Source organism: Neolamprologus multifasciatus, chromosome 20 (genome assembly GCF_963576455.1).
Source record: "Neolamprologus multifasciatus chromosome 20, fNeoMul1.2, whole genome shotgun sequence".
NCBI classification, from domain to species: Eukaryota; Metazoa; Chordata; class Actinopteri; order Cichliformes; family Cichlidae; genus Neolamprologus; species Neolamprologus multifasciatus.
The window spans coordinates 20,362,712-20,384,299 of record NC_140458.1 but is presented as its reverse complement, the minus strand read 5'-3'; the positions used below and the strand labels follow the sequence as shown (position 1 = coordinate 20,384,299).

Below are 21,588 nucleotides of genomic sequence, written 5' to 3'. Positions count from 1 at the left end.
TAATTGACCAACATTGAATCTCTCTCACACACACACAAAATACTTGAGACATAAAATTTTCAGCTGTTCAGCTTTTGTAATTAGAAGAAAAATGACATCTATGAATCAGTCCATAAAAAGATCATTATAAAAGAAAGAAAGAAAAAAAACAGTACCAAAAGAAAAAAAAGACAATATAAATTTATAAAGTTGTCAAAGCTTGAGAACTGATTAAAGAGCACAACAAGCAGGATTGCATATATACATTTACATCACAACCACACTCCTCAACATCAGCAGAGTACATAACAACAATGCTATCAGAGAAAAGACACAGAAAGGAGGAGAGTTTGTTTGTGTAGAAAGGGCAGCATTCTTGTTATTCATTGCAAAATTAATGCAAAAATAAAAACATGAGTGCTGACATATTATAAATAAATAATGAATTTAATGTCAGTGAATAAAAACTAAATACAAGAGTTTTTATGCAAAGCTGCTTTGGCACATTTACAGACAGTATTGTGATCATTAGATTCAAATCAGGGACAAAAATATTGCATGTTGTGCTAATTGAGCATCACCCTCAACATCCCAGTGTTCAACTTACCCTGTAAAAGGCTCTGTCACACCAGCATTTAAAACAGCCAAATGTGGGAGTAAAGAGTCTCCACAGAGCAAGGGTGGTTCTAGTTCCTCAACCAGTGAATTTCTACATCTACATAAAGGTACAGTGTGCAAAATATCACCACTAGATGTCAGTAGATTGCAGGAAATTGTAATCAAACTGCTGATCAGATGGAAAGTGTGATTTTTAAGACATTTGAGCCTTACATTAGCGAGCATAAGGTTAGCTTATAACCAGCTGCTATTGTTTAGCTCACTTGTTTTTACTTGATAAGTAATTTAAAGAATTAAAAAAAAATAGCATACTCAGTATCTAGTGTGTATATTTATTTCAGTGTTTATTTAAGAATTAATATTCTTTTTTTAATTAAATAACTTAAAAAGTTATGGTGCCAAAGTCACTTCAATCAGGTAAATCTGCAGAACTTTTGTAATGGAACATTTGGCTTTGAGTTTAGATTACTTTGATTTCTAAATGTCTATATGGTATTAGAAGTCAGTATTGTAAGCATAGTTTGATCCACAGACTATATATTAATGATTAATGTAGTTTACTGGTCAAAAAAGTACATCCAATGTGGATGTAGCTGCATTATTTCTAATTACCACCAGGGGGTGACTCATGTGGTTGCAAAAATAAGACTAGAACTCTGTGGGGAAAAGGGTTCTTTTCTGCCTTGATCTTGATATGATCATAATAATGACTTTTATGCTTTAAACATTAATTTAACTTAAATTTAACTTTAACTTTTAATTATTAGCAGGGATGTGCATTTACATCAAAAATAGAACTTCATATTTACTGGTCTCCTTTTAACGATTCGTTGACAACTGCCAACCCCAATCTTCTTTCACATGATTGTGCATAGTTGTAGTAGACATGCACCATGCTAACTTTACCTTGTGTTTGCCCTGGTCCACATTGATGTTTTAGAACATTTTGACAGAGTTTCTAAGTAGTGATGGGATTTCCAGCTCTTTTTAGAGCTCCGAACCGCGCCTAGCATCCTGGAGCACTTCTGTTGTGTTTTGTACGTGTTTTGGAGTTTTTACGTGTTTTGGAGTTTGTACATGCTTTGTCTATAGGTGCCACCGTAAATATACTTTTATTTATTCACTCCACATAAAATGTAACAAATAAATCATATAATACAAAAAACAACTATTCACATTTCAACTTTTAACTATTTAAATTTTCAACTTTATCCTTTTAAACAAATTTAAAGTGAAACAACACAAAACACTGCAAACCACAACACAATGAAATACAAATTAAAATATGAAAACAAAAAGAAGATGCACATTCTCTGTCATATGGGCCTGCATGAATAAACCTTCTGAATCCTTTATCATCTGCAACTGAAAATAGTTGTGGATGATTACTATACCTTTCTAATGTGATGTTGTCTCTTTCTCTGTCTCTCCCTCCTGCTCTGTTCCTGTGCGAGTGTAACTACCGCCCCTCCCCCCTCTTCCCAGCACAAAGCACAAGGCTGGCATGCGGAGTGAAGTGGGAACAAAGTGCGAGAGAGAGGGTGAGAGAAAGAAAAAAAACCTTATTGCTCGTGATAAGGAGCCGGGTCGTGTCGTTCATGTCAAAAACCCGGCTCTAAGAGCAGTTTCGTTCGCGACCGACACATCACTATTTCTAATCCACTAACGCCACCTTCTGGTTGTAGAGGTGCATTGCAAATTGAATGGTAAATGGACTGATTCTTATATTGCACTTTTCTACTCTCCCAGAGGACTCAACGAGCTTTATACAACATGCTACGTTTTAAGTGCTTTCTAGCTAACATTCAGCTCCCCATTCATACAATTTAGGATTTAGCATCTTGCCCAAGGATATTCGACATGCAGACTGGGGCAGCCAGGGAGTGAACCACCAACCCTCCAGTCAGTAGATAACCTGCTCTACCTCCTGAGCTACAGCGACCCCAAGTGCCGGTAAAAACAAAGGAGTTTAATAACTAATAAGTGCTTTTGATTTAGGTTTCTGGCTTTCATGTTTTACAGGGATGATCAATTGTGCTTTTTGTGCCTAGACAAGTCAACAGGTTTTTGTGAAAAAGGTCTGTTGGTCATGGCACAAATTCTTGTGGCAAAGTTCATCACGTCTGAATAGGTTACAGATTTTAAATGCTGCCGTTAACACACATTTTCATTTGTTTTAAATGGGCAGCCAAGCAATTTCAATGGGCAAGAAGCATTGAAGAAAATATTAATTAATTGTCAAACAGAGCAGTAATCTCTATACAGAACTCTCAATTTCATCTGAAATACATCATAGTTTTGTCTTTCTTGGTTTATTTCAAACTAATCTTTATTATAAGACCACAAGTGGTGCAACTCTTCTTTATGCATGTCCAAGTAACTATATAGATATGCATGTGCTTTTCTAATGGAAAATACATTTGTGCTGCTATACTGGTGTGGTTATATTAATATATATAATATCCTGATAGTATACTGCACCTTCAGCTTTTTAGACAATTTATTGTGTTTTGAAATAAATCTGAACATTTAAGTGGCATTAACCATCAGGTTACCCTCAGTAACCTACACAGACATAATGTTGTTTTAGAATTTACCACCAGTAATTAGAATATATCACTTAAAAAGGGCATTTGGGTTGTTGTGTGGGTTGTGTTGTGTGCCCTTCAAATTGTGATTATCTTGTTTCCTTTATTTGCTCTTAAGTTGTAGCTAAGAGTAAATAAAGTGCCTCCAGTCAGCCTGCAGTAAACTGATTTTGCCTGACAGATTTTAGAAAGAGAGAAAAAGAGCCCTGCGTCAGTATATGTAACTCTCTGGTGACAAGGGCATAAAACTATTTTTAGCACTCTGAACGTGAATGTGACCACAGTAGCCTTAATTCCTGTGAATAGAAACAAGTTTAAAACAACCAAAACTCAAACTGAGAAAGTAAACAGAAAGTACCTTGGACAGCAAGGTGACTATAATCACTGTAAGTGAGGATGGAGGATGATAAAGCATCTCTGAGGACACGCCCACTGAAGCAGCATTTTATTACTACCGTTTATTGTAGAGTAGCTAATGGAGTGAAGGGAAAAAAATCAAGTATAGAGTAATTTCAGCAAAGTCATGAAGCTAAGGTTAGTTACTGACATGGCAGACCACAATGCTGGAATCCCTTTAGGACAAGACCTGTGGATAACTGTTATGATAGCACTGCACAGATCTTTCTATCTGCTGTGACATATCTTAAAATGATTTACCAATAACTGTCCAAATCATAGTATCCAAAACGAGAAGAGATTTACCTAAGAAGACTGGAGGCTGTATTTAATCTTTAAGAAGTTCATTAAAGTACAGAATTAAGGTTCTAAATAGTCTTACATTTCAAAACATCAAAAACGTGTTGTGCATTTGTTAATGTGGGATTGATGGGAAGATTGATGAGAAAAATAAGGCAATATTTCCCTTTTGAATGTCTAAAAAGTGAGTGTAGGTATGAGCCTTTTACGACTTTTGGCTTTAAATGACTCAAGCAATATGAAGTTAATTTGGTTTTATTAATACTGGCTGTGGGATTTCGTAGAGTATAATGTGCCATTGCTTTGTCTGTAGGAAAAAAAAAAAAAAATGTAATTTAGTTCCAGTAATGTGGAAAATAACCGGTATAAATGCTTTTTTTTGTTCACACTGTAAACGCTTCGTATACCACAAAGGTCTGAGGTGTTTCATTGGTTCTTGAGGATTATTGAATTATGAAACACAAATGTCATGAACCTCACACTGTAAGGAGTCAATTGAACTGATTATAGAGATCTGTAGAATTTTAGTACATAAAAAAACTACATAAAAACCTGTGTGGCTTGGCCCTGCTACGAAACACTCACACCCACGCGTTCATAGCAGGGTTTTCTGTCAAGATAGCAGCATGTTAGACGTAAGTCATGGTGTTTTTTGTGTGTGCATGAAGGCATTCTGGGGGTGTTTGTCACATACACATACACAAGATGATCCCTGCCATCATAGCCTGGCATGCATGTTGACAATAACGCCGTCCTCAGGGAGATCTTTGACAGGAAGGTCGCTCAAGTGTTCCATGCTATGGTCCGTGTTCTCGCAGCTGCTTTGTGGTGACTCTGGGGGAGGCTGGTACAGGATACTGGCTACCAGGAAAAAGATGGTCCCCAAAACCTGAAACAGAGGAGGAATAAAGATGTGAAAAAGATCAAAATATGACAAATTTGCACAACTAATTCAAAGTTACTGACATACAGTCGGTCAGTGGAATGTCAAAAAATTAGCTATAGCATAGTAAAGCAATATCATTTTAATTGAAGACATTTAACAAAATATTACACTAATCACTAAAGAATTGTCTGCTATGCCTCCTCTGTGCCAATAAAATGAGTGGACAAAGCAAAAAAAATTAAGAATATTAATTAAACTAAAAAACAAACAAAACTGAGAACACTGAAATGCTAATGTTGGTATAGTCAGAGGTTTATATACACTCATGGCTATGAAAGTCACGGAAAATTTGGCCTTTTAATGATTTCTTTAAACTGTTCTTTTTCTTTATTTAAGAGTGCGATGATTCTGCAGCATACATATTTAAAGAGTTTAAAAAACAGGAATTGGGTGCAATACATATACATACATTCACTTAAATCACTCAGTAAGTGTTGCTTACAATGTATTTGAACTTGTCAAGGCCAATACCTATTAATATCCTGTTAGTGATTTTGATTGAAAAATAGAAACTGTTATGAATAGTATTGCATGCAAAGTATGTTTGTTTTAAACTTAGCTACTTGGTTATCTTGGAAAATATTTAGTAACCCTATCTGGTTTTATATTTCATTAAAAAAAACACTATAAAAACATAAATGTTAAAAGACATTTGGGAGTGAAAAAAATCCGTCAAACAACCTGTTAGCCTGTGAATCATTAATACCTTATAGAGGATTCCAGCTACTAGCGTGTACTGGCTCATGGCTGAATTGTGATAAAGGTAGCAGGATCCCTGCTCGCCACACTTATCCTGCCACATTAAGCAGGATAGGTCAATCACTGAGCCAAAGGCTATGGGTCCTGGAATACCACCTGTGAGAAAAAAAAAAGAGACAAAATGGCAGAACATAAAGCATTTTGATTTTGCATGGGCATCTGTGTAAAAGTTAATCTAAATAAAGAATGCACTTGGCCTACCAAGTGTGCGCACTACAATCCACTGGATACCAAGTCCGAAGGATCTCTGACTGTCAGGTACACACCTATGGAGGGCAGGGTTAGCCAGACATATTAGAATCAGAAACAGAATACTTTATTAATCGCTAAGGAAATTATGTGGTTAGAGTTGCTTAGAGACAATAATAACAGTAGCACGCTGAACTAAACAAATAATACAATAATTTATTAATTATCAATTTTATTTATAGTGTCTCAAGGTGCTTAAATGTATTATTAAAAATGTATTGTTTATTTTATTCACCGATTCAAATTATACTATAACTTTGTTAAAGATAGACAGTTTAAGAAATACTTTGAAGCTTAGAGCTCAAATGAATGACATTAATAAATGAAACAGAGTGTGATACATACATTCAGAGGTTTAACTGTGGCCACCTACCTGAGTGTGGCAGTGAGTGCTGGGATGCTACAAAGGAAGGTGAAGCTGATAATGATGAAAAGTAAGGAGAGGAAAGCTGGCATGTGATGGCAGGAGCTGCCACACTTCCCTGCCAGAGCGAAGCCTTCCTCACCCCATGACACATTACCCACCACACAGCTACATCCAGAGTACACCTAGAGGCGAAAACATAAGCCTGATATAAATGTATAATGTATAACTGCTGAAACACACTTCAGTCTCCACATACAGTAGGCTATATAGTTATTGAACACGTTGCCGGTTTTCTAAGTTAATTTCTAAACGTAGTATTGACATGAAATTCTCCCCAAATGTTGATAACAACCCAACCAAATTACACATGCAAGAAATCAAACCATATAGATGTCCATAAATTAATATATGTGTGTAATAATGAGAATGGACACAGTCCATGAAAATGCTTACTACTATGTATTTAATACTTCATACATAAGCCTTTGTAGGTGATGATGGCTTTAAGACACACCCTGTATGGAGAAACTGGTCACATGCATTGCTCAGGTGTGATTTTGTAATTTTCGTTAACTTTATCTGTATTGTTATTTTAAGGTTGGAACTGACTCTAAAAGAGCACATTGTAACATCGTTTCCCTTTGTGTGTCCCCTCTATGTTGTCTTGCAGGTCCCTGGTAGGAACTGGACAATCTTTGCTTCTATCAACAGCCGGCCCGTCTTCTCTTTCTTTTTGGGATATCTTCTGATGTATTACTTTAGGTAAACAAAACCTTATATTTACTCTATCATTCAAACATCTATTTGACTGCTGATAGCACACAAACCACATCTCTGGGACACCAGTGGATTTGACTAGACAGCAGAGAATTTCTATCATAAAAATCAGAATAATCATTTATAAATATATTATGAAGTATATACAATTTTGTATCTAACCATGTAATCAGTATGCAGTTATTCTCTTTTAAGTCTCTTCTAAGATATGATATAATCCTAAACATTGTACATAATTTCATATTTGCAATATTTTTTTTGCATCTCTGTCAATAAAATGCACTTTTTGCACTGCAGTATGTGGCTCTGCTGCAAAATTCAGCTTTTTTTTCTAAAATGTATCAATGAAAGTGAGCCACAGATGATTGTGCATTTTTCTGCTCCTGAGTTTGAAATAATTGTAAAATAACTCAATATTTCAAAACAGTCAGATTTCATCATTTCTGCAAAAGAAAAGATTTTAGCTTATCAGACACATATGTGTATCACAAAGCCATCCCCTGTAAAAGCTCAGGCTTTCTGCTATTTCCCAATCTGTCTAAAAATATGGTGTAATTTCCCCTGTGAGCAAAGTGTGAGCGATACCTGTTTGCCCGTTGAGAGTTGGGTGTGGTTAATGGAGGTGCAGCCAGCATGGCAAGGGGAGTAATACATCACACCGTCTGCCCCACACACTGGGTTGTAGAGCTCTCTGACACAACTACAGCCTGCATTACAGCCCACATCTAAGGAAGAGCTGCAGTTAGGAGGGAGAGAAAGAAGGACAGAAATGAGAGGGGAAAGCGTGATAGAAACAAATGAGGGGAAAGCGTGATAGAACTGATGAGGATACATCACTAGAGCTCAGTATTAGAATGAACCACTGATTACTATTCCAGTGATTGATGCTCACAATAAACAAAGCAAGTTAAATTACAAAGGTTTTCTTACACTGAGCCAAAAGAGCAAGTCTAAACGTTTTCTAAACTCTTTGTTTCAGATTGTTGTTCTACTTTTTGTTCTATGTAAGAGAATAAATGTCATATAAACAGCTCTGTCTGCAAGCACAGAAGACTTCCAATCTGCTGATCAAACATTCTGTCAAGGCCAGTGAGAAGAAAGCTTGCTTACATGTGCCCATTGATAAATGGGTGTGTGGAGATTAAGTAAAAAGAAACTGTTAACTACAACTAGTGTTTCTGCATGTACTGGAGCCGCACACATGCTCAGGGTACATTAGACTTGGCCTTGTGTCCATCTGCAGAGTACAATACATCCTAAGTGGTAAAGCACAAATCCCCAAACTAATTAACCCTATAAGTTCATCATCATTGGAGTTAACCTGAACCTAAGAACACTTTGCATTCAGAAAATGTAATTTTACTTTTGATTAAACTGTTCTCCTAAGTCTTGGCAATCAAGGGACATTCTAATGCATCTGCCTGACATTCCTCTCATTCAGATCATTGATTATAATGGTTGGACTTGGATTTTTTTAAAAGGCCTATCAGAATGTCTGTGGATAATATCCCAATGTATCTCATCCCAAGGTATCTTACTGTCCTGGAACTAAAGCAATACTTATATTCACTGGGTGAGTAGGCAGCAAGTGCAAGAACACCTGAAATAATCTCTGATATGGCTGGATGGTATGGCACTGAGAAACATTGTGGTAAAAGATATCCAAATGCAATATGATTGGATTTATATTTAATTCTATTTCAATTTAATATTATATTAAATGCTTTTGTTAATATTTAATAAGTTAATATTTAATAAAAGCAGTAATACTATATAACAGCCTTTTATTTTAAGGTAGCAATTTTTGTTTCCTTATTAAATCTAAAGGGTAGCTGGCTTATTCCACTGCACTGCAGCTCAAGTCCCTGTTTACATTTACACTGATATAAAACTTTTCTGCTCATTTGAAGCTATAACATGACAGTGAACACAATTTACCACAGTGCACCAATACCTCAAGTGTGACTTAAAGTCCAAAGTAATTTCTGGCCAGATATAATTAATTTGGTATGGGCTGGCTTGTGTTCACATGGCAGCAGTAAAGAGGAACCATGAGGGAGGAACCTCAGAGAAAACATTACCTAGCACAGAGACTGTGAGATGAATGTAAAACTTACCTGGTCAGATCTGACAGACAGGTACATTAACTTCTTGTAGATTAAAAACTAACAACAGTTCAGAACCAATTTAACTTAAAGAAATCATAACTAAAATAACGAGTTCTATACACAGCTTACCTGTTTCTGAGGTACAGTTTACTTGGGATGTCATACACATTTTTGTACAGGTCCAGTTGCTGTTTAGTCTTCAGACCAGACTGGTAAGGCACTGTGACACCAGCCATGGGCACGTTGGGGCAGTGGATGACAAAGATGAAGATGGCGAGCAGACTGACCATAGCACACATCATGCAGAAGCGGATGATACCTCGACACCGCAGGTTCAACTTCTTTACAATGTAGCCACCCAAGAAGGTGCCCCCACCTCCTGCTGGTACCACCATATATCCTGAGAGAAAAAGAATAAAAGCATAACGGATCAATGTTGTTGATATATGAAAGATTCCCATCTGTCCAACAGAGGAGCAAGACCTCCAGACTTAAAGAGGCATAAAATGATCCCAAACCATGAGCCATGTAATATTTATGTCATCTGTAGTTTTTTGGGGGTATCAGGGAGAAATGTGATCATGTTGTGCTGCTCGTTGTGGAGGAAGACTGATTGATGATAAGCATTCACCGCCCAGGATTAGTAAAGAGGAAGTGAGGGCAGCTATGAAGAGGATGAGGAGTGGAAAGGCAGTTTATACAGATGACATACCTGTGGAGGTATGCAGATACAGTGGGGCAAAAAAGTATTTAGTCAGCCACCGATTGTGCAAGTTCCCCCACTTAAAATGATGACAGAGGTCAGTAATTTGCACCAGAGGTACACTTCAACTGTGAGAGACAGAATGTGAAAAAAAAAAAATCCATGAATTCACATGGTAGGATTTGTAAAGAATTTATTCGTAAATCAGGGTGGAAAATAAGTATTTGGTCACCTCAAACAAGGAAAATCAAACAAGCTCTCACAGACCTGTAACGTCTTCTGTAAGAAGCTTTTCTGTCCCCCACTCGTTACCTGTATGAATGGCACCTGTTTGACCTCATCATCTGTATAAAAGACACCTGTCCACAGCCTCAACAGTCAGACTCCAAACTCCGCCATGGCCAAGACCAAAGAGCTTTCGAAGGACACCAGGAAAAGAATTGTAGACCTGCACCAGACTGGGAAGAGTGAATCTACAATAGGCAAGCAGCTTGGTGTGAAAAAAATCAACTGTGGGAGCAATCATCAGAAAAATGGAAGACATACAAGACCACTGATAATCTCCCTCGATCTGGGGCTCCACGCAAGATCTCATCCCGTGGGGTCAAAATGATCATGAGAACGGTGAGCAAAGATCCCAGAACCACACGGGGGGACCTGGTGAATGACCTGCAGAGAGCTGGGACCAAAGTAACAAAGGTCACCATCAGTAACACACTACAACGGCAGGGAATCAAATCCCGCAGTGCCAGACGTGTTCCGCTGCTGAAGCCAGTGCATGTCCAGGCCCGTCTGAAGTTTGCCAGAGAGCACATGGATGATACAGCAGAGGATTGGGAGAATGTCATGTGGTCAGATGAAACCAAAGTAGAACTTTTTGGTATAAACTCAACTCGTCGTGTTTGGAGGAAGAAGAATACTGAGTTGCATCCCAAGAACACCATACCTACTGTGAAGCATGGGGGTGGAAACATCATGCTATGGGGCTGTTTTTCTGCCAAGGGGACAGGACGACTGATCCGTGTTAAGGACAGAATGAATGGGGCCAAGTATCGTGAGATTTTGAGCCAAAACCTCCTTCCATCAGTGAGAACTTTGAAGATGAAACGAGGCTGGGTCTTCCAACATGACAATGATCCAAAACACACCGCCCGGGCAACAAAGGAGTGGCTCCGTAAGAAGCATTTGAAAGTCCTGGAGTGGCCTAGCCAGTCTCCAGACCTCAACCCCATAGAAAATCTGTGGCGGGAGTTGAAAGTCCGTGTTGCTCGGCGACAGCCCCAAAAACATCACTGCTCTTGAGAAGATCTGCATGGAGGAATGGGCCAAAATACCAGCTACTGTGTGTGCAAACCTGGTAAAGACCTATAGTAAACGTTTGACCTCTGTTATTGCCAACAAAGGTTATGTTACAAAGTATTGAGTTGTATTTTTGTTATTGACCAAATACTTATTTTCCACCCTGATTTACGAATAAATTCTTTACAAATCCTACCATGTGAATTCATGGATTTTTTTTTTCACATTCTGTCTCTCACAGTTGAAGTGTACCTCTGGTGCAAATTACTGACCTCTGTCATCATTTTAAGTGGAGGAACTTGCACAATCGGTGGCTGACTAAATACTTTTTTGCCCCACTGTATGAAGGAGAGAAAGCAGTGGACTTTTTAATTAGATTGTTTAACGCAACCTGGAGAGTGACAGGATGACAGAAGAAGAAGTGTGCGAGTACCAATTTTCAGGAACAATGTGCAGAGCAGCTGATGTGCAAAACTGTAGTAATGCTGATGATGATCAATGAATAGCAGTAAGCAGCAGTAAATAGATTAATTTAAATGTCTGTGGTCAACAACCCAAAGCAACGAGCAGTGGAAAAGAGAAGTGAAAAGGAAAGTGCAAGCAGCATGGATTTGTGACTGAAGGATAGCAACAATAGTGAAACGGTGGCACTGACAAAAGGGTGTGCAGACTGTGATCAGCTGACCTGTGCTGCAATTTCCATAGTCAGCGGTCTACCTGGATTTAGTCAACTGAATTCAACTAGATATAAATAGATGTTTCACTAGCTTTGTGGCCGATTTCCAGATATTACATAAAGGGAGAAACACCTTAAACAGAAATTGATGTCCCTTGATGTCAGCCAGCGACAGCACCCTAGATCAGGGATGTTGAACTCCAGGCCTCGAGGGCCGGTGTCCTGCAGGTTTTAGATCTCACCCTGGGTCAACACACCTGAATCACATGATTAGTTCATTACCAGGCTTCTGGAGAACTTCAACACATGTTGAGGAAGTAATTTAGCCATTTAAATCAGCTGTGTTGGATCAAGGACACATCTAAAACCTGCAGGACACCGGCCCTCGAGGCCTGGAGTTCGACACCTGTGCCCTAGATGCAACCAGTCCACCGCAGTGCATCACTGTAAACTTTGGCAGTAATTAGTTTGTCTGGTATTTTCATGCACCTTTGAATAACACTGTATAGTTGTTGTATCTTCTACCTGGGAGATACAACAACTATACAGTTAGCTCCAAGACACATTATGTGACAAACTACACAAAAACTATTGATGTGTTTGGTGACATTTGTTAGGCTGTTTGGATGCTGGAACGCCCTTCTGGATCATTCTGACCTACTTTAAACCCCGACAATACAGTTGACTTGAATGTTGGAAAGCTACCAATGCTGACACAGGTTTACTAGGTAATTAATAACTAGTTGGCTAACTGCCCTGTACTATAGACAGTAAGTGTTCTACATTTTGACCTGTGAATCATACACCGTGAGTATCATACCATTTTATATTACGTGATTAATATTCTGAATCACATTGTGCAGTAATTTAAAAGTAGAATGAAAAATATGCAGCTTTTATATTCAGATATGAGTTTGCCAAGAAAGATACTCAAAGTAATTACAAATGGCTTATTAAATTATGAGATTAACTCTAGAATTAATAGCTGACCTTGGATACTGGATATTCAGTATTTTACTTTGTGAGAAACTTGCAGTTATAGTTTCAGCAGAGGTAACATTTCCCAAAGGTAAGATTGGATTTGATCGCCAAAACCAAACGATCCCTCCATGATTTACATATTCTACAGCAGGTGACAGTAGTTTTCCCTTTATAGTCAAATTGCTCTTTAGCCTAGCATATTACATTCAGTAAAACAGTATTGTTCCTTGTTTCTCTTTAACATTGTTACTAGCAAAAACTACTATCTGACCTATATGATATTTTGGATTTTTTTTCATGTAGAGGTTGTGCTGCATTTGTTGACCTTCTAGACTATGATTATCTAGTATCTTCTCTTACTAGCAGTTTATGTATGGCACTGACAAAAGGGTCAGTGCCACCAGCATAAGAGGCACTAAGGGAAGGGTCTATGATTGAACAAAAGCACCTAAACCTTCAAATTTTCACAAAAAATAGATCCTCTCTTTTAGATCAGTGTTATTTCACAAGCTGTTGTGAAGATCTCATTTTCTAAGGTTCAATAAATAAAGTAATACAATGAGATAAATGCATAGTGAAAGTTGCCCATGTGATGGGCCTCTTTACTTTTCACTCACCAAACCATGTGGCAGCCTCTGATGCACTGAGACTGAACTGTGATTCCAAGAACTTTGGACCAAAAGTGGACATGCCAGCAATGAGGGTGGCCTCAGTAGCCCCAGCCAAACACAGGAACAGGAAGGTGGGGTTTTTTAGGAGAAGCAGCACAGATCTGGAAATACACAGTAAGAGAGAGAGGGTGAGTGTCAGGGGGCATCGATGTGTGCAGCCACTGTGACTGAACAAACCTGAGCTTCCTTTTTCATTAATGCACCCTGCTCTAATCTCAAGATGTTCTTAATATAGAGCAGATACACACTGCTGTAAATCCAAAGACATATAATCAGTTACTAACGTATCATGTAACTCTCTGTAATCTCCACAGAGACAGAGTAATAGATGTGATCACAGTAAGCTTATAGTATATATGGTTGTAAAATGGAAAGGAGCAATACTGTCACTCATTTGTGCTGTTCTGCATTCATAGCTGCCTGTCGTTGCTTTAGGATGACAGTAAACTTATTAACATTAAGGTTTTCTGTGACATTTTAGAGGTGAATTTGCATGGTGAGCTAATCCTTGCATAAGCCACACTGATAAACCTGAGCTACATAATGCCAATGAGAAACAGCAGTAAAACCAGTACCAGTGGTAAGAGAGCCCACATGTGGTTCAAGATGGCTGTCTCCCAGAACAGCAACATGGGGCTTAGGTTGAAAGAACTGCAGGCTTCATTAAAAGTAATAATTGCTACATGTAACGAACTAAAAACTAAAACTAATTAATCTGTATGGTTCTTTTGTTAAGCCAACTAGCCACTTTTCATGTAAAAAGACAAGGAGATGCAAACAATAGTTTGCATTGGAAAAAAGTGGAGGCTCTTTGCAGCGACAAAACAGATTTTACATTAATCCTTTTAACAGTCTAGTTATTAGTTTTTAGCCATTTATAACCACCATTCCCAAATGGGATTTGTTTGTTTATCAGGAAGATTAAGCTAGAGGTTATGGCTGCATTTGCAATATTCTTTTTTCTGTACCAGGGGTCGCTTAGAAATTATTAATCTTAGTGCTGATCAGTACATTCCTAAGTGAAAGTATTCCTAAGTGTTTTGAAAAATTAGACGCTGTCACAAACTAATCAAGATACAGATATCCTTCGGGATCCTGCTGCTTAATCACAGCACTGTGAGGACAGAGATTTTAGCCTTGGTAGAGGTTTGTAATAGTGAACAGTTTATTTATTTAAGTGGTTAGTATATTTGAGCATCATCAGTGTAAAAGTGGGAAGCTGTAATACAGAAGTGGACCCAGAGGTAAAGCATGTCACAGGTCAGTGAGGCAGTGTTGGAAGAATAGTTACCAATGGTGATGGAAACGTACCAGCTCAGGGTAGTACTAAAAATACCAATACATTACTCCAGATGATGAGGCAAGTGAGATCTTGTGGTTAAATGCATCAAATGCAGCAGTGAGATCCAGTAATATGCATACAGCAGATTCACCAGCATAAAAAATGGCAATGGCAATTATTCATACAGCATTTTTCATTACACATAAACTCAATGTGCTCAACATAAAAGATAAAAAACACAAAACAATGAAGCAAACTGTACAAAGTAATAAAATGCAATTTAAAATGGAAACTAGACGAGGTCGTAAAAGCATTTATTTCTTGAAGCTCTCTACCTTGGCATGTCTTTAACTGATTTGCCAAACTGAGGGTCTGAGGCAGTGGTGTGGCTTCCATCCTTAAGCTGGTGGGCCTCAGACACACGCATGGTCACATACTCCTGAGAGCCTGCAGGAAGACACAGAACAGTAAGAGTGAGGCTGTTTCGAAAATATATGGTATTTTACATACCAGACTACCACCTAATGTATTAGTCAGTGTTTTTTTTTAATGCCCTCTCTGTTATAAAGAAGACTGGCCATGGCCTTTGTTGGCACCTGGTAGTTGCCGTGGGTACCCCAGGATGGGAAATGCCACCAGTAGAGCGGCTGCTCCTCCTGCTAAAAACCCAATCCACCAAGCCCCGACCCAGTGAGGGTTCTCTGGCGTCATCTCAGGCCTGGAACATCACACACATATGATTAAACACATTTTTAGAATCAGAATCAGAATATTGTATTGATCCCTGATAAATTATGTGCTCACAGTTGCTCCAAGACAGTAAGAATAGTACCTGACTAAACTAAATTAAATAATACAATATATTACAAAGTTAGAAAATATAACTAAATAACTCTAATATATACAAACAGCTAAAATATAAATTTCCCAGTATATAACGCTAATTAAATATATATGGTTGAAACTGAGGTGCCTCTCTTATCAAACTGTAAAACGTTTCTTATTTTCTCTGTAGAGGATCTGCAATAAAGGTGTGCAACTGCTGCAGTGCGCACTTGTGCATTAGCTGGAGGATTTGTACGAGAGATAGGCACAGGCAGGAATGAACCACTTGACCTTTAAAGAGGCAGATCTCTAAAGCATCTTGTAATGAGACAGTTTTGTTCTATTGTGTATATTTTTATTCCACATTCTCCCATTGTCTATTTCATATCACAATATTTGACTCTATTCCACATTCTGCATGTCAGCTTTTGTTTATTCCCAGTTTAGTAATCTCTAATTGGTTTTAGTACATTGCATTCTAGTCAGTGGTTTTGTAAATTTTTTTTTTGTGGCCATTTTAGCCTTTATTTATGTATTGGAAATGACAGTAAGGTAACTAGGTGAGAGGATAAGGGGCACGCTCCCTAGTCTTGCCTTGCAGACTAGGACCCAGGCCCTTGCAGGCCTTGCCTATGTGAGGTAAGCCATAGCAGTGCCTCGACTCAGTTCTATTCTATTATACTGATCTCATTTCTTTTTGAGTCAGTTATCCTTGTCCATGGTACCAACCAAAGCAGACTCACGTTAGATGGATCTCAGTGTACATGTTGAGGAAGTAACCTCCCAGCAGGTAACCGGCTGCTGGACCCACAATGGCTGCTGTGTAGAAGATCCCTAAGGGGAGGGGGGAATACCATAGACACAGAGCAAGGGTGTGTCAGTACAATGACTCCAGCGTCTACCTCCTGTTTCCTACTTACCTCTTCCTGTCCTACAGGTTAAAAGGGCCATTGTTCTTTATATGGGCTCTGCATCTAGAAAATTTCCTGTTGTGTTTGTGTGTTTTCATAAAAGCAATGTGCTCTGCTGTTATTTGAAATAGAATGATAGCTAAATGCTGAAAAGGGGTCATGACAGGAGCCTAGAGGGTCAAATTTACAAGACTGGCAGTAGATGGCATCAGACAATGACAGTGCTCAATATGTACATTTGAAGCACATTAGCTGCTTTTACCAAACAAGCCCTTTTATCTATATCCAGTTCCTTCTTAATAGAGATTATACTGGATGGTTGCTGGTAATAAAATTATTCTATGGAAGAGGGACAGAGAGTGATAAAAGAAGGTAGACAGCTGGTGAAAGAAGTCGTGCTGTAACAGTCAGAGTGTATGTCTGTTCATGCACCTGCATTAGCATGTGATGTTCAAACAAAAGTCTACATTTACATTGAGCTAAACAACAGATATATTTGAGCCTGCACCTGCAAAAGAATTATTGCTAAAGGACACAGCTGGGATTGTGTTCAGTGCCTGCTGTTTGCATATGCATTCTCACTATTCTATGTAATCAAAGCTCTGTCAAAATAATTCATCTTCAAAGAGAGTTTTCACTGTCCAGCTGACAAAATGAGCCGAGCAGCACATGAATCAGCAAAACTATGGCCTGAAACCTTGTATCATTTAAAAAAAGATTCATCAGTTTAACAAAGATGATGGAAGATCAACATAGAGTTGCACAACTGATGGAACATATATCATTGTGATTTGATGCTAAATCAGTTGATTCATTAATGAACAAAAGCTAAACAACAACCAATCAGTTAATAAGCTAATAAATTATTCAAATAATTTTTCAGAAAGAGTAGTGGCTAGAATTTTTATAAATTCTCAAATTTTGATGGTTTCATATATCTATTAAATAATCAATTTATTATCACAATTTCAGTCCCATATTTCTAAAATGACCAGGTCTCTCTAGAAAAACGTCTGGGCACTCGTCTTGGCATGAACTCGCATGTTCCCCCCCCCCCCCCCCCCCCCCCCCACACACACACACAGATAGGAATAAGCACCTGTCTAAATGAATGAAGCTGGCCAAATATAAAATGTAGGTATGGTACATTTTAGTTTCTGGTAAGCTACTACTGCTACTACTACTTTACTATTGTAATTAATAGTTATCCCCACTACCTAACAGTTGAAGCTATTATTTAACTGATGACTGACTTTCTGGGGTAATCCCAGGAATGCTGCATATTTACTATTTGTTCAGGGATTATAGTGTCAAATGCTTGGCATGAGATGAGAGCGATGTTTTTTTTTTTTACATTTTTTGGCATAAATTATCATCAATCATAAATAAATGAACAGGGTTATAGTCAATAATCAACTGTTACTAGTGACTGTTACTAGTAGGACTCACCTATATAAACTGGTGCATAGTTGGAGTTGACATTATCATCCAGGTATGTGACCCCTAATGTGTAGAGAGGCGTAGCGCCCATACCATGCAAAAACTGGCCAAGCATGAACACAAAGCGATAGCTGGACAGTCCTCCTGCCTCTTTGTTCTGGCACGGCCTGGTACGGTTAGCAGAGCACATTCCTGTTTGCTCGGGTAAACTGACCTGGTAGGGAGGTGTAGTAAAGTGAGGCAAGGCAAACATCAGAGAACCCAGTGCCATGATAAGTACTCCCATCCCAGCCAACGGGGCTTGTGACCTGTACCGCCGAAGTAACTGACAAAGGCCAGGCAGACGCATGCAGCAATGTCATAGGAACTGGCGATGAGGCCAGCCTCGTAGCTGCGCAGATCAAAGCGTCGCTCGATTGAGGTGATCACTGTGTTAATGAAACCATTGATTATCATCCCCTGGAGGAAAGAAGCCACACAAAGGAAGAACAACACCCACCGAGGAGTGTTGAAAACTTGGATGCTTTTGGGGGTCAGAGCTCCCCAGCCACACAACTGATCTGTGTTAGTAGAGATTAACTTTATCCCAATCTCTGCATTAGGTCTTGTTTCCCCCCCATATATTGGCCCAGGGAGTGCAGATGCCCCGGTGAAAACGAGTGGCTCATTAGTAATGGGACTGTCAGGGTTTCTGAGACCAGAGCCTATGGGGCTGCCTGTTCTGGGAATCCACAGGACTAGGGGTGTCCAAGAGGGGCCCCTGCTGAGAGGACAATCCTGCAGGTCCAGGAGCTCCTGTTTGGAGCTAAAAGAGGCGTCGGCATTTAGCAAGATGGGCATCGCCCCTCTGAGGGGCACTGTGAGGATCCTGTGAAGTGGATTCTATGAACTGAGGCAATAAATCAATTACCTCAACAACAAAAAAGGAAATTTGAAGTAATAAAGGGTCAAGAAGATATTGTGGTAAGGACTCTGCCAGGTTCTTCTTGGAAATTATCTATTCTTGCTTTGTAGTTTGCACCTCATGTGTCCACGGCTCTTTGTGTGCTCCTTTTTATTTGCACAAGGTTGCATATGGTGTAAAGATGGCTTTGTTACTGTGATGAGTAATAGCATCCTGAGGAGAGAAAAGAAAAATTAGATAGATTAAATAAAGAAACAACCAACTTTTGTAAAGATTTAATGCATAAAGAAGTCATCATTAGAATTTATGTACAGGCCACAGATACTGTGACCTAGACTGATGCTTCATATTTTACCAAATGTATAAAAACACATACATACATATCTCTACATGGGCATTAAATGATTCCTGGCATTACCACCGCATTGTTTAAAGAACAGTTTTGCCTTTTAACATCATGCTGGTACAAAAACTGCTCTAACTGTGAGTCAATTGAAGCATTATTATCAAGCATTGCACCCAATCTCAGAGTCTTACACATACAGGGAACTCATAAAACCTCAAAGTGCACACTGCTAATGAACCATAAGCATTGTTACTTTGCTCTAGTAATCACAAATAGAGCTTTCATAATCACCATCATGAAAATACTGTGCCGGTCTATTTGTTGCATAACAACAACACAACAACACAAGTGTGTATTTGATCCATTATTGCAATCTCAAAGCTCATTTTAACTGATGTAATGTATTCATTTATATTACTTTCTTTCATTGTGAAGTACAATGTGGAACACTAGAAACTGAAAGTCAGTAAGGCTGTCACAACACGTCCACTTGTCACAACACAAAACAAGCAGCCTTACTGACCTTCAGGGGGTCATATTTGACAGTGACAGTGATAGAGCTTAATTGGATGCATTAACAAAACAGAATAGATTTACTGAGAAATAAGAAAAGGCGCAGCGCAATAAAACAGCCTGGTCGACATATTAAATACATGCAGTACAAGCAAAGTTCTTGTTAGTTTTCCCACTCGCTTTGAGTGGGAAAACTAACAAGAACTTTGCTTGGACTCCAAGATTTACCCATCATACGTTTTGGAGTGGCAGCTTAGAAACATCTGAATGCAGGAATAGCTTCTGAGCATGATCTGATGATGCTAACCTCTGAATGTTGGTTTAGTAGCACATCAACAAGTTTACTCCACCTTTCTCAGTTGTCATTATTGTGTCACTTTTATGTATCATCAGACTTAAGTGAAACAAGTGAAAGATGAAAAGCCATTTTGTTCAAGTTGTGAAAAGATTTATAGAAAGAGAACTCTTTAAATCGAAATTCGATTGAACAATAAAAACACACTCAATATCTTTGCCAACTCCTCAGATGATGACTGGTAAAACCAAAAGCCTCCTCGTTATGTAGTGACTGTACTTACCACTGTACCAGCGCTATGGAAAAGGAAAACGTGTGTTTCCCTGATCTCAACCAAGAATGAAGAATTGTGTTGCAATGTTCAAAAACACCTTGTTCATAAACTTCTACATACAATGATGTAACTGTGCTAAAAATGTAAAAGGGAGCACTTCCCTCTATGCCAATACTGTAAAAATCTCTAAAATACTCGCTAAAAATCTTTAAAAAAAAAATAAAAAATTCTATTGCCAACACCTTTTAATCACATTTTAATCTTTAAAATATTTACAACGTATCACATAAAAAGCAGTTAAAATATAAAATAAATTAAATTATAAATAGAATCAGTTTACCCTCCTACCTCTATTCCTTCATATAACAGCCAACAGGTCTGCTAACAGTTGTTAATCTGGAAAAATTGGGAAAACATTTGACAGAGATGGAATAAGAAGCGGCAAAAAAGATGAACAGTTACAGAGAGGTATATCCATGCTAGGTCCTAAGCCCATTTCTCAAGCCTCTTATAACTGAAGGACTACATCAGCAAATTCCCACACAACAACCCCCGCCCCAAATGATTGGAGGCAGCCTGCAGGGAGGAAAGGAGGGAAGTGTCACCAGCCCACATAGTCCACCTTTGAATTACTGCTCACCAATGAGCAGCAAAATTGTGAGCAAGGAGAAATATAGAATCAGTCATTTCAAATGTGGCTATAAATAATATTTGAATGTTGGTTAATAAGTTTTTGTGTTTTTTATATAGTTTTTCTTTATTTTAACAAGTGCACAAAGCTATTATTCACTTTATGTCTATGTAGGTTCTCAGTCATCCAGGTCATGGTAATCTAAGGAGCTTCCAAAGAAAAGTGACTGGACTTGTTTACGTTTCTTGAAGACAGTTCACCTTTCATCCGAGCTTCTTCAGTTCTAAGACTGAATGGTGGAGAGACCCAGGTTTTTAAGACCTATTGGAGCTTAAAGACGAATGCCTTATCTGAATCTGAGGCAGAGGTGCTGTGCTGCCTCAGCTGCTACCAGGCAATTTGTCTTATTTCAGCCACGAAACATTCTGATAAACTCCCCATCGCAGAATGGTTTACAGTTTTTTTTTCATCACAATACAACTTAGTTGATTATTTTTAAACCAACTGCTATTTTTTTAAACTTGCAAATTAAATCACTTTGATCACTTAAAATGTACTGGAGCCAATGTTTATGTGAATTTGCTAGCCCTGGGAAATGTTAGTTCATATTAAAAAATAAAAAAGTCTGATGCAAAACGTACAGCTTTTAACAAAACATGGACTTAGTTTGCGGAGAACAGGTTGATGTGTTTAAGGATTGCAATTTGAATTGCTATTACAAGATCAAACACACTCACTGTAAACCCGAAT

General features: G+C 38.4%; 1 protein-coding gene and 1 long non-coding RNA gene across 2 annotated transcripts in view; one reads left to right on the top strand and one right to left on the bottom strand.

The window, feature by feature from the left end:
* The window catches only part of LOC146494855 (uncharacterized), a 328,407-nt gene that overhangs the window by 61,324 nt on the left and 245,495 nt on the right, over positions 1-21,588 (top strand). The window lies entirely within an intron of this gene.
* On the bottom strand, positions 406-21,585 carry slco4a1 (solute carrier organic anion transporter family, member 4A1). Its single transcript, XM_085145550.1, is given in 15 exon segments — positions 406-4,770; positions 5,534-5,682; positions 5,788-5,852; positions 6,209-6,384; positions 7,565-7,715; positions 9,217-9,487; positions 13,364-13,518; positions 15,035-15,146; positions 15,296-15,417; positions 16,268-16,358; positions 17,885-18,157; positions 18,160-18,595; positions 18,597-18,628; positions 18,631-18,992; positions 20,556-21,585. Coding segments are annotated over 14 exon segments (2,289 nt in total). The 5' UTR covers positions 18,716-18,992; positions 20,556-21,585; the 3' UTR covers positions 406-4,599.